At 37.6% G+C, this 16,945-nt stretch overlaps 1 protein-coding gene across 4 annotated transcripts in view; it reads left to right on the top strand.

The window, feature by feature from the left end:
• Positions 1–16,558, top strand: part of capn6.L (calpain 6 L homeolog) — a 37,446-nt gene extending 20,888 nt beyond the window's left edge. For 2 of the 4 annotated variants that reach the window (XM_041572740.1, XM_018229852.2), the window contains exons 6-14: positions 211–403; positions 3,042–3,238; positions 4,009–4,086; positions 4,824–5,019; positions 6,492–6,614; positions 7,202–7,404; positions 8,544–8,665; positions 12,980–13,116; positions 15,823–16,558. In XM_041572740.1, the coding sequence (XP_041428674.1) occupies positions 211–403; positions 3,042–3,238; positions 4,009–4,086; positions 4,824–5,019; positions 6,492–6,614; positions 7,202–7,404; positions 8,544–8,665; positions 12,980–13,116; positions 15,823–16,005 (1,432 nt within the window). In that variant the 3' untranslated portion in view covers positions 16,006–16,558. Of the gene's footprint in view, positions 1–210; positions 404–3,041; positions 3,239–4,008; positions 4,087–4,823; positions 5,020–6,491; positions 6,615–7,201; positions 7,405–8,543; positions 8,666–12,388; positions 12,700–12,979; positions 13,117–15,822 lie in introns of those variants that run through there. The other 2 variants (XM_041572742.1, XM_041572741.1) reach the window with 2 other exon arrangements.
• The last annotated feature ends 387 nt before the right edge of the window (positions 16,559–16,945 follow it).

The raw sequence follows: 16,945 nt of genomic DNA, 5'->3' as shown, positions 1-16,945 counted from the left end.
TTTTAGATCAGATAAAACCATTAGCTAAATAATAGAGTAAATTGATCAGTTTATGGTATATCTGCTAAACTGAAAGTTACATTATTCAAAAAGCACAAAAAATATCATACAAAAAGTTAATATTAAAGTGAACAACCCATTTGACTGAATATTTAACCTTGGAGTAAGAATCCATTATATATTTTATATAAGCTGTGTGTTTCCATACAGGTTGGCTGGGTCCTACGAGGCTCTCGATGGAGGCAACACAGCAGATGCAATTGTGGATTTCACAGGAGCTGTAACAGAAAGTTTTGCGTTAGATAAAGGCCACTATCGGACGAGCCTGAACGAGCAGACAAAGCTGTTTGAGGACCTGTTAAAAGTTTTTAGAACGGGAGGTTTAATCAGCTGCTATATCCAGGTACAGTATGGAAAACTAAGGTTAATAGCCAAGATAGGTCTCTTAAAATGCAGTTTGCATATTCAATGCAGGACAGGTATTCACATTCTTCTTGTGTTATATGGTTTATATATATTTTTCGAAAACAAAATTTTACATTCTTTAAAAGGTTAAAAGTCGTGTCTTAATAAAATTTGATAGTTGACAGTGACACGGGGTCATACCTGGGTCTCTAAAAGTCAGACTTAGTAACTATGCATCATTTTCTAGCAGCTGATAATAAAGGCGTTATTGTTTTTTGTTCTATCCTGCAATCATAGGTGGAGGGTGATTTGGGAGGCAAATTATAGATATTTTCTCTGCAATTCCTTTCCTACTATCCCAGGGCCAATTCCATGCAGTATACCCCAATGCATATGGCACGATAGATGCAGTGACAATTTCCTGTATAATACACCCACAATGCATTTCAGGATAAATTAATTGGCAGTTTCATATATAAAATTTTTCAGAAAATATAATACAATAAATACAGTGTCAAATCCATATATAATATCCCCAGAACACGTCAGGATAAATGCAATGCCAAATTCATATCAAGTTAAAAACAAATGTCTGGGCAAAATAGCAGTTGTTGCATGTGCAAATGTTTGTACACCCTAATGAGCCAGTATTTAGTAAGAGCCCCCTTGGCACAGATTTCAGCCAAAAAATGCCTTTTATAAGAGTCTTTCAATTCTTGTTGTAGAATTTTTTGCCCGCCCTTCCTTGCAGATCATTTCTAATTCCTACATCTTTTTGGACCACCTTGCATGATTCAGATCTACCCACAGATTTTCAATGAGGGGACTGTAAAGCTCATTCCTAAACCTTCATTTTGCTTTTCTTCAAGGAGCTCATAGTGGGTTTAGGATCAGCCCACACCCTTCTTGTTCATGCACCAATCACATCACTAAAGCAGCAAGTATCTGCCAGCAGACGAGAGGATTTTTGTGCACTTTATTTTCTATATAGGTAGCCAAGGCCCCCCCAAAGGTGCTGCCCTAACCATGGGCCCTTGGTTGCCTATATACAGCCATGGCCCTTGCCTTGACTTCCACAGCCCTTTTGACTACAATTTCTTAATAACATTATGGACAGAGGAAATTACAAGCTGGAAATGTTTTTTTTTAATATTCTTCTCCTGCTTTGAAGGTATCAGTAACTTCATTTTCAGATCTTTCATCGGTTGCTTAGAGGAGTTCAAGGTTGTCGAATGAGTGTTGAGGAGCCTTCATTTAAATATGTCCATGGCTGCAATATATCTAAAGAATTGCATTGGATTCTGCTACCAATATTTGTTTTTTTCATTTAAATTACTACTTTTGAGATGTCATTTTAGCCGAGATACCAGGACATCTTTCCTGCTCAAGTTATACAAATATAGAGCTCCATAGGTTATTAGAAAACACAGCCATGTTTCAAAACCAGATGATTGTGATACATGTATATTAATGGGATGAAGTATTTTATGTCTGTGCTTAATAGCAGCTGTGATCACTTACATTACAGACAGTCAATATTATTAAACACCAAACGGAAACAGTCTGAAGTTGTAGGATACTGACAGAGTTCAACATGGCTCTGTTGTGTTTGCCTCCCAAATGTTTTCTCTTGATCATTTATCATACTCAGTGCTGTTTTGCTTATGTGATCTGCTAATATTTGCCTCTCAGGAAACCAGTTAATTATAGGGCACTAATTGTAATATTAGGAAATGTAGGGATAAGTGGTTTCACTCAGGGCTGAAATATCCAGCCAATCCCATTCATTAACATGACTGCCTTTAGATGAAGTTGTTTTCCTCTAGGATCCTTGATACTGGGTTCCTTAAAATGTACCCCTTGCACATGCAAAATTGATAACAGAATTTTAGGGGCCGATTCACTAACTTCGAGTGAAGGATTCGAAGTAAAAAAACTTAGAATTTCGAAGTTTTTTGGGGCTACTTCGACCATCGAATGGGCTACTTCGACCGTCGACTACGACTATCGAAGGATTCGAAGTAAAAATCGTTCGACTATTCGACCATTCGATAGTCGAAGTACTGTCTCTTTAAAAAAAACTTCGACCCCCTAGTTTGCCATCTAAAAGCTACCGAAGTCAATGTTAGCCTATGGGGAAGGTCCCCATAGGCTTGCCTAACTTTTTTTGATCGAAGGATATTCCTTCGATCGTTGGATTTAAATCCTTCGAATCGTTCGATTTGAAGGATTTTATCGTTCGATCGAAGGAATAATCCTTCGATCGTTCGATCGTACTATCTGCGCTAAATCCTTCGACTTCGATATTCGAAGTCGAAGGATTTCAATTCCCAGTCGAATATCGAGGGTTAATTAACCCTCGATATTCGACCCTTAGTGAATCAGCCCCTAAATGTAAAAAAGCCATAACCTTATACTGCTTTATTCTTTATTGTTCATTTTAGGATAAAGCAATGGCAGCAGAATCCATATTATCAATAGAATATCCATTCTTGGATTCTTCTTGTCTCTGACTCAAACATGTGTATGGGAAGCTGGAATGCAGATTTAGACTATATGATGATGACACCTACTGGTTTCCTAGGAATATGCTGTGTGATACGACTAATGTATGTCTCTGTGCTTTCATTCTTAAGCCTTTTTCCATCAGTGATATGGAGACAGTGACTCCTTACGGCCTAGTGAAAGGTCACGCATACTCTGTGACTGCGATCAAGAAGATGCCCGTGGGGCAGAGGAACCTGTGCTGCTTTGGCAATTCTAACAAGCTGTTTATGATTAGAATGAGGAATCCTTGGGGGAACAGGGAATGGAAAGGAGCATGGAGCGATGAGTAAGGAATGACTTCTGATCACTGCAAAAAAAAAGAAATAGAATTTGTAATGGATGGAGGAAGCAATATTTATTTTTGCACATTTTTAGCAAGCATAACAACTGAGTGCAGATCATTATCAGCAATAACACAGTAATGCAGTAAGAGTGGATGACTTAGTTGAGTCCAGGTTACTACTATAAATACAGCACAATTATTTAAAAATACGCTCCTATGTCACCAAGGAGAATTAAAGAAAATAACATGGCACTATTTAAGCCTGTTCAAAAAGAATAACAACAAAGCAAGTAAAAACATGTTAACAATGACATAATAACATTCTTCCTTTAAAGTCTAAAGAGAAGCCGCACTGCTTACCCCAAATTTGCTAGACTGGCAGTTCAAGCATATGTCAATATAATTTCAAGGATTAAAAGGGGTAGTTCACCTTTATATTAACTTTTAATATGTTATAGAATTCCCTAGTCTTAGCAACCTCTCCATTGGTTTTGGTTTTGTTTTCTTTATAGTTGTGAATCTTCTTTTTGCTGATTACATAATGTGAAATATTAAAATTGTGAAACCTAAACTGCACAGTATCCCCATAAATATGATAATAGCAAAAAGATTAGCATAGCATTGGTAGGGATTATTCTTACTGGTAAAGACTCTCACATCTGTATTTATATTTGGGCCAAATATAAATAAGCTAGTAGAGCTAGCGGAGGTTTTGGGCGAGTTTTACAGAACCTTTACACCGCCTTTAACAATTAACGGTTTCTCTTTTCTAGATCTGAAGAGTGGAACAAGGTGAGCAGGTCAGAAAAGGCAGCTCTTGGTCTGACTGTTGAAGATGATGGTGAATTCTGGTAAGACACGGATTCTAGTGACTTATTGCTCCGACAACCTAACGATCGCTCATTTGCTAGTCAGAGACTCAAAGAAAGAGAGCAAGGGAATTTTCTGGAATCCATATGACAAGTGAGTCTAACACATTATTGAAAACGACTGGTAGTAAACACAGAAACAATGTAACGGTAATAACCAAAGTACATAACTCATGTGATACTGCCAGTCACCCCAGCCCTAACTTTTCTTACTTGCAGTCAGACCCCTAGAAGATACGCACAGATGTAATAGTTAAATTTTTAAGCAACTGTTACAGATTTAGAAACATCCACTGTAGGACATATTATAGTGGTCACCATTACCCTTTAAAGACAGGTATTCTTAGTTTACCGCTAAGTCGTTTGGTCAATATTTGAACTCTATTCAGGTTATGTAATAAAAACCGCTAAATTTGCCCAGGAGCAGTAATCCATAGACACCAATCAGGGGGTAGCATTTACCAGTCACCTGTTTAAAATAAAAAAATCTTATTGGTTCATATAGGTTACTGCTCCTAGGCAAACTTTATGCCTTTTATTACAAATGGGGGTATAAATTTAGAATAATTCTATATACAAAAGAGAAATTGTCTTATTTACCTTAATGCATTTTCAGCTGGAATTGCAAATGCAGACTGATACTGTACAACTAGTATATTTTAAGATTATGTATATAAACCTCAAGTTTGCAAAGGGTTTGTGCTTCCCATGTGATACAGGATGACCTTTGAGGACTGGTGTTCGAACTTCTCCCATGCTGATGTTTGTTGGATTCTGAACACCTCATATCTGAGCTGTTACAAAACGTGGCACAAAGAAGAGGTGCACGGAACATGGAGCAAGAATACAGATCCTCTGTTAAATCGCTCTGGAGGCTGCTTCAACCATAAGACAACTTTCTTTCAGAATCCTCAGGTGACTGATACATTATATGAAATAAGCCCCTTGTAATCCAATCATCACTAGGACAATATATCAGTAGGCTTTTTCTTACTGTTGAGATAGATGTCCAACTTCGCAGCTCAGTGTATGTTCAGACAGAATGCCGACAGACAGAACTCAGAGAATTCGTTTTTGATGTGGGATCCTAACAATTTACTTTTTTAGGACATTGTTGCCAATGAGGTTTGAAGAACATAGTTTTTGTAGAACCAGAAAATAAGCACTTTAATATAGGATGTCTCATGTGCAATGCAGAGGGCATAGGATGAGAGGTTCCTTAAATTCTTTTCCTGAACTTTGGGTTTAGCCTTAGCATGTACTGTAGTTTCAATGACTGTATATTTTATACATAATTTTAAATGTTGTTTGTCTTGAGTAGTCCTAAAAGGACCAATACAAATATACCAACAACTTAGAGTGCTGGCCAGGCCGGCCAGGAGCCCCAGGCTACCCGGCCGACTACTTTGCCAACCACTGTAGAAGTGAGCCACCGAGGATGCACGTGCGTAACCGCGTGCAACCGAGGGCGCGCATGTGCGATCGTGCACAAAGCACTTTTGGGGGGATGTAATAAAAGTTGAAATGAGCAAAACAATTAGCACAAATAAGAACGAAAAGTCTAATTTTGCAATGTAATACTCTTCCTTCAACTGTTATTGCATTCCAAACCTCTTGTAATCTTTTGGAGCAAACAACAACTTTTTCAGTAAGAAGTTTTATTACATTCACTGTGCACTGGCGCTAACTATAAAATTCACAAACCTTCTTCCGTTGTCGGAAGTGGTCGCTAAACAGTTTCCAGAGGTTCGCAAAAGCTATATTAAATTCGCGCAAAGGAATAATTTTTTTCCTCCATTAGAGTTCAGAAAGTGCACCAACTTTTTACTTCTTACATGGATTAATATCGCAGCAAGGCTATTGTGGGATCTATAGTACCTGTTTATTTGTTCAAGGAGAAGGAAAGGTTAAAACTAAGTAAGCCTTATCAGAAAGGTCCATCTAAATATACCAGTAAACCCCCAATGTAGTGCTGCTCTGAGTCCCCTGTCAAAAGAAACACAGCATTTCTTTTCTTCTATTGTGTACACATGGGCTTCTGTATCAGACTTCCTGCCTTCAGCTTAAACCTCATTGCCCTGGGCAAGAGCATGCTCAGTTTGCTCCTCTTCCCCCCTCCCTCCCTTCTCTGCTGTAATCTGAGCCCAGAGCAGGGAGAGACTCAGGCAGGAAGTGATGTCACACCACGTTAATACTGCAGCTCCTATCCTAAACAAACAGAGAGTTTCTAGAGCTTTTTATTCAGGTATGGTAAAACATTCTATAGAATAAATATAGCATTCTAGCTTGCACTATTGCAGCTAATCTATTGCCAAGAAAATGCCTCCGTAGCTTTCCTTCTCCTTTAATGATTGCTCCCTACTGTATACTTTTCTCTAATATTTCAGTATATATTTGAAGTGAGGAAGGAAGAAGATGAAGTTCTGATTTCTTTGCAGCAGAAAGACCAACGAACTTACAAGAAAGATGGCAAAGGAAACAATTTTGTCATTGGTTTTGAAATCTTCAAGGTATTAAGTCCACATTCCCCTTCTCAGAACCAATAAATCAAACTTTAATTTTAAGCAAGGCGGCCATTTGTAATATGACCATAATTATTAGCCATATTATTTGCATAATAACGGGTGAGATAGGAACTCCAGGTAAGGCTACAGATTGCTTTCTACTGATGTTGTGAAGTAAATTTACTTGAACCTCAAAAATGTGACAGTGACATACTAGTTAATAGGTGATAATGGTGTGCCATGTGCTAATTGGGGCACTCTCCATTTTTATGAATAGGAGGCAATCCTCAGTGATCACTATTTATTACATAGGTAGCATTGAAAACATCCATATTCCATAGGCCATGCATGATCAAGTGTTTCCTTAGCAGCCAATGATCTGCCATGAAATTTGACTACATAAATACAGAAAAAAAGTTGAATCCAAATTAAATTAATAGGAATTTTCACCTCAATCAAATTCATCTTAAACTGTATACTGCCTCTCCTATGAATGGAATATTACCTTTATTTTCTCAGCCTCTATAATCATAGAATTATAGTAATGATTTTCAGTAATTTATTACTAAAGCGGAGGTGCTTTATTCAATCAGGTAGAACTGAACCGGGAATATCGTATTCACAAGCTCTCTGGACAAGAGAACGTTGTGACATCTCCTTTTATAAACCTGAGAGCCGTATTTCTCAGAAAAGAACTGAAACAAGGAAAATATGTCATCATTCCCACGACCTACCAGCCTGGAATCAGCAGCAACTTCATCCTCCGCCTTTTTACAGATAAGCCTTCCAAATTCAGGTGCTTGCTAAGGACCTTCAACTTTACATAGACCTCTTGTAAAGAGCAGTGAGATAAATACGGTTTTCAGTGGTGGATAGACCTCAAAACAGACCCATCCCAAAACCCCGCTTGTATGGTATTATCCAGGAGAAAAGAGTAGCAGTAGGGACAAGTAGAAGGAGGAATCAAAAATGTAATATTTATTATGGACTCTTGAAAGCCATAAATACTAAAAACAAAAAAATAAAAGCCACAATTGGTGGAAAGACTAGTACCTAATACTGTATGTACATTAACTTTTAAAAAGACAGTATTATTATTATTGTATTATTATTATAAGTGACTTGATTAAGAGACATACTTACTGATCAGTTTTAAGTGAGGATATATCATCATTGATAATTATTATTTACTTGACACTGAGGTAAGGTCCCCCTTATACCTACAAGCACTGAATGGACACAGTGTGGTATTTTATTATACTGTACCTCCAACAAAATGCTGGGATATAGACTTTGTTTAGAAGCTTTCTAACACAACAGCACCGTGTTAGTTTATAATATACATTTGATAAATGGGACTCACCCCCCCCTAATGAATCCTGTGTGTCAGATCAAAAAAACATCTTATGGAATGTACTTATGGTAAATAAATTATTATTATTATTATAATAAGCAGAAATATAGTTTTGCAAGATATGGAATGCCAAAGGTTGTCTTTCACCCTGCTAGTGTCCTCTGCTAGTATGCATATAGCAAATGAGGAGCACTATTCACTTTTAAGTGCAACGTTTTATACAGCATGAATGTGTTTGTATTTAGCTTCTGTAAAATATTTTATCCAAGCTATGGATTGTTTCAGATAACAGTCATTCATAGTGTGGCATCTATAGAATTTAGGACTACAGAAAAGGAAAACGTACCAAAGTAAGTTGACATTTCAGTGAATTATGGTCTTTTCCAATGTGAATAAGGTTTCAAGCAGACAGTGTTTCTGTGTCCCTTACAGATTGTACTTGGGTCCCAGTGCTGGCACATTATACTTTGGGCCAAATAACAACATCAATGTGAGAGAAGATGTTTGCTCAATGTTTATTTGTTATCTTATGTGCCCTGTTCCATGCCAATCCTCCTGACATACCAACATTATGTTTAAAGGGAGCTATTGCTTGACAAGCCCAAGGTTACCTGCTGGAGCCTGCTGTGTGGCTACCCTCAGAGAGTCACTCAAGTGCTGGTTCGCCATGTGGAAGGCGTTGGGAGACAGGGCCAAATGGAAGGTGAGACGAGCATTTTCTACACATTTGTAGTCAGTGATTTATCTATCAACTCTGGGCAAATTTGCATTTGGGCAGTAATCCATAGCAACCAAACCGTTATCATTTTTTTTAGCCAGCTGCAAGTAGAAGAATGAAAGAAATCATGAGAATGGTTGCCACCGGTCACTGCCCAGCTGCATATTTGCCCAGTTTTGATAAATGAGCCCAAGTACTCCTTGCATACATATATGTACACGTTCACATTCATAAAAATTCTTTTGTACAGATTAAAGTTATACTGGTGATTTTGTAACAAAAAAGGTTGTGAATGTTTCTACTTTTCATTTTTAAATTGTTGGATCTCTATCCAGAGATAGAGGGTCTAGAAACCCAATATCCAAAAATCCCCATTTTAAGTTGAAAATTCACATTTTTTTAAAAAAATGTTTTTCCTTTTCTCTGTAATAATAAAACAGTATATGATTGTAACTTAGATGCATGAATACATACTGGTGGTAAAACAATCCTATTGGGTTAATTAGCGATTTGTAGTAGACTTAAGCAGGTTGTTCACCTTTCAGATAACTATTATTATTATGTAGAGAGTGATATTCCAAGACAATTAGCAATCGGTTTTTCATTTTTTATTATTTGTGGTTTTTGAGTTATTTAGCTTTTTATTCGGCACTTCTCCAGCTTGCAATTTCAGGTTGCTAGGGTCCAAATTACCCTTAGCAACCATGCATTGATTTGAATAAGGGACAGGACTATGAATAGGAGAGGGACTGAGTAGAAAGATGAATAATCAAAAGTAGCATTAACAATAAATTTGTGGCCTTAAAGAGCATTTGTTTTTAGATGGGGTCAGTCCATTTGAAAATTGGAAAGAATCAGAAGAGGAAGGCAAATAATTCAAAAACTAAAAAAAAAAAAACAATGAAGAATATTTGAAAACTTGCTTAGTACTGGCCATTCGATAACGTACTAAAATATAACTTAAAGGAGAAACAAACCCTTTACCAAAAAAACAAGAGCACAATTGTTTTCTACCCGCTGTGTTTTTTTTCTCTTGTGTTATATGGCAAAAAATACCGTCATGATGGTTTTTTCACACCGTTTTTATGAATCATAAAATGCAAACTTGAAATTAAAAAAACTCCCCCTTAGTGATTGTACACTTGCGTCTGGGGCTTTTATAAGTTCAGTGCCTTTGGCATTTGTCACATGTAGCAGGAAAGTTGATGAGGATTACAGGATAGTATTGCATCAACTGGCTACTCTATGTTTGGTCAACTACAGCTCCTATCATGTTTAACCCTTTATAATATGCTGCAGAATTCTGGGAGTTCTAGTACAGAACATTGGAGTGGAATACTGCTATGGAAGGTGTGTGTCCCTTTAAAGCAACACTACTTAATAAAACATTCTTTCCAAGGTTTAAAGATGCAATAGAATCCTTCTGTGACTATCCTGCCTGCCCTCTGTTCATCTGTTCCTTGTTCTTATGTTTGATGCCAGACTAAACATTTTTATTATTTATTAATTGAATACCTAGTAGTGTATCCAAACATCCAGTAATGTTATTGCCTGACTGTTTATCCCTGCCAAGCTGTACACATCATGTATTATTGGTTCCTAGTGGCACATAATGGTTCTGGATTTTACTCTGCATCTACTTACTTAGAGCAAAGGTCAATGTGTGATCATGGCATAATAAAAAGCTTGCTGCCCAGCCAGTACGACCTTTAGAGAGAATCTATAAATACAGGCTACAGCTGATATTTCGGTCACACACAGTCACATCCTCCAGGAGATTCAATATCTCGTCTCAGAATTGATTTCCGATTTGTCTGCTGGAAAGCCATATATAGCACTTAGCTGGGAATTCAAATGAAAACAAACACAGTTAATACTATGCAGGGACCATGATGGCACATTGTTCTATATTTGGCACTTTGTCAGACATAGCTTAAAGGAGAACTTTACCCCAAAAGGAATATTTAAGCAACAGTTTATATCATATTAAGTGACATGTTAAAGAATCTTACCAAACTGGAATATATATTCAAGTAAATATTGTCATTTTACATCTCTTGCCTTGAACCACCATTTTGTGATGGTCTGTGTGCTGCCTTCAAAGATCAATTGATGAAAATACTACAGCTCTAACTGTAACAGGAAGTGTGGAAGCAAAAGACAGAACTCTGTCTGTTCATTGGCTCATGTGACCTAACATGTATGGTTTGTTTGTGTGCACCGTGAATCATACGATCCCAGGGGCGGCAATTTTCTATTTATGATTACCCAATGGACATGCTAGTAAAAAAGTATATTATTATGAAAATGCTTTATTTATAAGAAGCAGATTTACCTATACTAGATATTTTTATAGAGACCTACATTATACAGGGGGTATAGTTTTTCTTTAAACAGGGAAAATTGTTTCCCTTGCCTTAGAGTTCTAGAACCTTACAGTGCATGAGTGACATCCAGGGGCAAGACAGGGTTATGATACCCAAAGCAGTTAATAGAAATCCCAGCATCCTTGTGTGGGTTTCCTCTAGGTACCTCAAGTTCCTCCCATACTCCGAAAACACAGTAAGATTAATGGGATCTTGCCAAAACTAACCTTAGTGTGTATGTGCCAGGGACCTTAGACTGGAGCCGGGACTCATGGAAATAATGTATAATCACTGTACATGGAATATGTAATCATGGAACATTGGAATATGTCAACGTTATAAAAATTGAAGATAATAATTTGTAAATGTGAGTCACCCAGTGATACCATGCTATGTACCACCTGTACCATACTATGGAATATTTGTGGGCTTTATTATGGAAGCCAAATACATATTCTGAAAGTTCCACATTTGTCTAAAATACAGCAAAGAAGAAAATGACAAATTGGAGGTTTTCTTATTCCAATAACTATTTCCTGCTCTTGCCGTGCTCTCAATTTGCAGGTGCTCAGCAAGAACAGACCTGCGAGTAGTCTTCTAGGATGGATTGTGTCATTTGCATTAGTGAAGCAGCCCAGTAGCATTTCTCTTGCCAGAAGACCATTATAAATTGATTTACTACCTGCTAGAACAAAAAAAGCAATTTTACTGCATTGCTTGAAAAGGCAAAAATCGTTTTATTATTAGAGCTGCATAGTGCAATGTGTGCAATGTTATTGCCCTACGGTAAATTTGTCTGCACATGAACATGTCTCACATGTATTCTGCCCAGATGGCAGTGCTGCACTGTTGGTTCTACCTGCAAACTGACCTGTTCATGGAAAGGCACTGCAATAGACTCAGACTGGCAATCTATAGATTCTGGCAAATGCAATAAACGATTGCCATTTATTGCCCCTTCTGCAAGACTGTTTGGACCTCTATGTACCTGCAATGGCAGCAAGTATGGACTGAAAGTCAAAATAGACCCTGACATTTCAAGTACACAGAGGCCCAAACAAATCACCACAGACCCAATAGTGAGTGTCTACAGCATCTTGCAGAAACCCCAGTTGGGGAAGTTGGCAGATCCACAAATTGCCAGTGCGGACCTGAATGCCAGGTATAATGTTCCTGCGAGAGCCAATTGGGAGAGTTGCATGTAATGTGTATACTACCCTGCAAAGCAGTGGAAGGCCCATATTTATGGAGCACATCTAATTATTTACAGTAGTAATCCAGTATAAATTATATGGAGGGGAGGAGGCATGTGCACACTAATAGGAAGCTTTTTTTCTAGTAGGAATGTCATCATACGCATTGGGGGATAAGGGGGCACTGGCATCCTCAGAATTTTTACCGCTGTACCACCGGTTCCAACTTTTATCGCAGGTGGGTCACCGGGGTCCATTAATAGTTTTTGCTGTTTTATGCAAGTCACACCACACCAAAACTTAACCCCTGTCCCCCTCCCAACTTATCACCTTTCATGGTCAAGGTATGTCAACTTTTACTGACTAAAGAATTTAGTGAGTAGCAGTAATTCTCATTAAAATAACCACAGCTGCTTTTTAAACATAGCTTTATCTCTATTTGCATTAGAGGGACAGTCATTGGGGTATATTTATCAAAGAATGAAGACAGATATCACCACAGTCCTCTAGAGTGAAATTCCACATCTCTCCATTCATTTCTATGAGATTTTGAAAGGCAAATTTATCAAAGGATGAACTTTCATCCATTGATAAATACTCCCATAGCAATAAATGGAGAGTGGCGGAATTTCTCTCTAGAGGACTGTGGTGATCTCTAACTTCACTCTTTGATAAATTTACCCCTGGTTAAAGTGAGTCAACTGCAATTATATATATATTTATATATATTTTTTCTCCAGGACCAAACTTGTACATCATGATCAAATGTGAGAAGCAGATTGTTTGTTCCTCGGTTCACAAGAAAACCAACAGTGCAACATTTGATATTCAAGCAATTTTCTTCCGTAAGAACATCAGTGAACCAATCTGTATTCAGGTGCAGTACCCCAAAAATCATACAGTGGGTTGAAAATGTAAAGAGGGACAATACTGGACAGAAAGGCATTGGTAAATTGTATTATATTGACATTTACTTTAATGCTTACAATTATAGCCAGTTATTTAGAATGATTTAGACAGAGTAATTGCTCAGACTACAGTGATATTTATCATGGGGTCTAATTTATTGTGTGTCTACTACTTGCATCACTGTCTTTTTTTCTACCAGTTACCAATGGCTTTCCCCTGGTAAGTCACTTCCACAGCATTGTCCATTCTAAGGGGCACATTTACTAAGCTCGAGTGAAGGATTCGAATGAAAAAAACGTCGAATTTCGAAGTGTTTTTTTGGGTACTTCGACCATCGAATAGGCTACTACGACCTTCGACTTCAATTCGAACTAAAAATCGGTCGACTATTCAACCATTCGATAGTCGAAGTACTGTCTCTTTAAAAAAAACTTTGACTACATACTTCGGCAGTTTAAACCTACCGAGGTGCAATCTTAGCCTATGGGGACCTTCCCCAGCACCAAGTTTTTTTTGATTGAAGAAAAATCCTTCGATCGATCGTTTAAAATCGTTCAAATTGATCAATTTTTACTTCGATCGATTGAAGGATTTGCGCTAAATCCTTCGAATTTGATATTCGAAGTCGAAGGATTTAACTTCGAGGGTTTATTAACCCTCGAAATTCGACTCCTTGATAAATCGGCCCCCCAGTGTCTCATGCTTGTCAAGCAAGTATGCCAGGGGGATGATGCAGGCATATGGCACTTATCAATGGGGCTGCAACTCTAAATGGCAGAACTAAGGAAATGCAGAGAATTTCCTCATTTTAATAACAAATCTATGTTGTTGGAAAATAAAATGACTTGATTCAAATATTACGAATTGCTAAGAAAAACTTGAGTTCCTGGAATCCGATAATTATTACTATCTAGCTTGCCAATGTGGCCTTTCCTTTCAGAATATGAATAATTTTGTGGCATCCAATCATTGGTTGGCAGAGGCTATGTTAGAATGTACAGTATGATACATCCTTCTAATATAAAAATTGATTCACTCACTAACAAATTCTGGGGTGTATATGGGAAAGATAAACATCTGTTATTAGACACCTCATCAAAATGGTTCAATTTTCTTCAACAAAACGTATCTCCCTCTGATCTCGTTAAGTCTATGTATGATTAGAACAAAATGATCCTCTCTGAGAGTTGGAGGGTTTAACAGTTTAAACTTGTCTATTTGGGTTATGGAAAAATATATGGAAAAGACGAGTCCTCTAGATCTTATTCATATTGCCCTAAATGTGGAGCTGTAATGTGGATGTAAGCTTACAGTTATTTCACTATTTTTGGTCTTGTATTTCCTGGAGTGAAGTTGTCAGATTTCTAAATTCTAAGTTAAAAACAAACATAAAGTTATCCCCTAGCTTTGCTTTATTGCATATGAAAGACAATATGCTTTTCTTAAACCCTATTTTAGATCCAATATCCCAAGGAACTCAAAGATTGGTGGCTTTATTTATGGCTGCTTCCAAGAACGTTTTATTCAGTCATTGGCTAGAGAAAGAATCTCCCCCAATAGCAGATATTATTACAAACCTTTATCAACTGGGTTGGCATGAAGCTATTAAAGCAAAAGCAGAGTCATTCAAGGCTACATGGTCACTTTACTTTTGATTCTAAAAACAAGGATCAAAGTTCCTCCATTCCTAATTTTAAGTAAACTTTTGGAAATTTGTGTTTTTCTTCATTTTTCCTTTTTCTTTATTGTTTTTGTTTACATTCACCGGGTATACTTATATTTACAGTTAGGGGCAGATGTATTACAGGTCGAATATCGAGGGTTAATTAACCCTCGATATTCGACTGGGGAATTAAAATCCTTCGAATATCGAAGTCGAAGGATTTTGCGCAATTCGTTCAAAGGAATAATCGTTCGATCGAGCGATTAAATCCTTCGAATCGAACGATTCACAGGATTTTAATCCATCGATTGAAGGATTATCCTTCGACCAAAAAAAGATAGCCAAGCCTATGGGACTAACATTGACTTTCGGTAGCTTTTAGGTGGCGAACTAGGGGGTCGAAGTTTTTTCTTAAAGAGACAGTACTTCGACTATCGAATGGTCGAATAGTCGAACGATTCGAACTAAAAATCATTCGACTATTCGATAGTCGAAGTACTGTCTCTTTAAGAAAAAACTTTGAAGTCGAAGTCGTAGTCGAAGTAGCCCATTCGATGGTCGAAGTAGCGAAAAAAACACTTCGAAATTCGAAGTATTTTTTCTTCTATTCCTTCACTCGAACTTAATGAATGGGCCCCTAAATGTTATTTGTTTGATTCATTTGTTGATTTTATTGTATCATTTGTCTTTTCTTTGTCCCTACTTATGGAGGACTAGATATTTGTATTCAATGTTAAGTATACATATTCTCGTTTCTGCATTCTGTTGAGATGAGTCTCAGAATTCTGCTTGTTTTCTTGCAAAACTTCAATAAAATGTTGAAATATAAGAATTTCTGGTATAAAACTCATGTGCCTACTAAAATGTAAGCACACAGACCAATACTTAATTCTGTTCTTAAATAAATACTGCAGTGGGAAATATAAGGACTTTTTGTCTGTACTATCTGCTGATTTGGTTGAATGTCGTGCTGCATCAAGATAAAACTGATTTATATCCCTTAATCCTTAGGTCTGGGACAGCAGGATCATGTATGATCAGTTCCTGGGCCAAGTGCTCCTGCCTGGCTCACCCAGTGACTCAAAAGAAGAGCAGAGTCTCCAGCTGCAAGGAAGGCATGGCCACAGCGAGGAGAGCATGCCAGGACAGATAACCATCAAAGTCCTTTCCTCCGATGACCTGCTTGAACTGTGAATGTACAAGAGCGCTACAGATACAGACAGGCCTCCAAGCAGTCTTGGATTTCAGCAGCACTGACACGTGCCCAGGCTGCATTCACATGAGTGAGAGACTTCTATCTGCAGGGCACCAGAGTGTTTCATATCTGCTTGATCTCTGTACCGTGGTCCGTTACCATCTTTAATAAGGCAGACTATTATTATTATTATTATTCTCAGGCAGTTAATACTTTGTTATCTTATATCAGTCATCATTGTTCACACTTTCCACACCAAGTTCAAAGGTCACGACATGCCCTTGGGTAATGCAAATGCTTCATTTCCACTTAATGTGACATGTATTGGTTTTGCTGGTGCAGGTAACTGGAGAAATCCAAATGATGGATAAATCCACAGCCTTCGAGATGGTGACAGCTCTACATTACGCAGTTCTGCTACTTTCTCTTGATTTATATTTTTATAAGCCCCCAGCCATTAAAGGGGATGGTCAGCCTACATTTTTGCATAACGATAGATGTAATTCTAAGCAACTTTCCAATATGAATAAAACATTTCCAGTTATTTCAAAATGATTTGTAAATGTAATTCCTGTTGTTGAAAACATTATCTAGGTTTCTATTACTCTCCTGCTCATACTTTTAAAATTGTATCAGTAGATGGCAAAATGAAGAGAGCAAAATGAATTTGTTAGACCAGGCTAATAAATGACAGTTGGGGCCAGGAGTGTAACTACAAAGGAAGCAGACCCTGCAGCTGCAGGGATGCCCAGGAGGTATTGGAGCCCCACAATGCCATAATTCATAATTCCACAATTTTAATGAATATAGGTAAAACAGGTCAATCTCTAGACATTTTGGGGGCCTGAAAAAAATTTTGTGTGGGGCCCAGTAATATCTAGTTACATCACTGCTTGGGTCTTCATTTAGAGGAACTATTATGAATCTGATTTAAGGTCA

The sequence above is a fragment of the Xenopus laevis genome, chromosome 8L (genome assembly GCF_017654675.1).
Source record: "Xenopus laevis strain J_2021 chromosome 8L, Xenopus_laevis_v10.1, whole genome shotgun sequence".
In the NCBI taxonomy this organism is placed as follows: domain Eukaryota; kingdom Metazoa; phylum Chordata; class Amphibia; order Anura; family Pipidae; genus Xenopus; species Xenopus laevis.
Note: the sequence above shows the minus strand (reverse complement) of the source record. Positions and strands in the feature narration are given on the sequence as shown.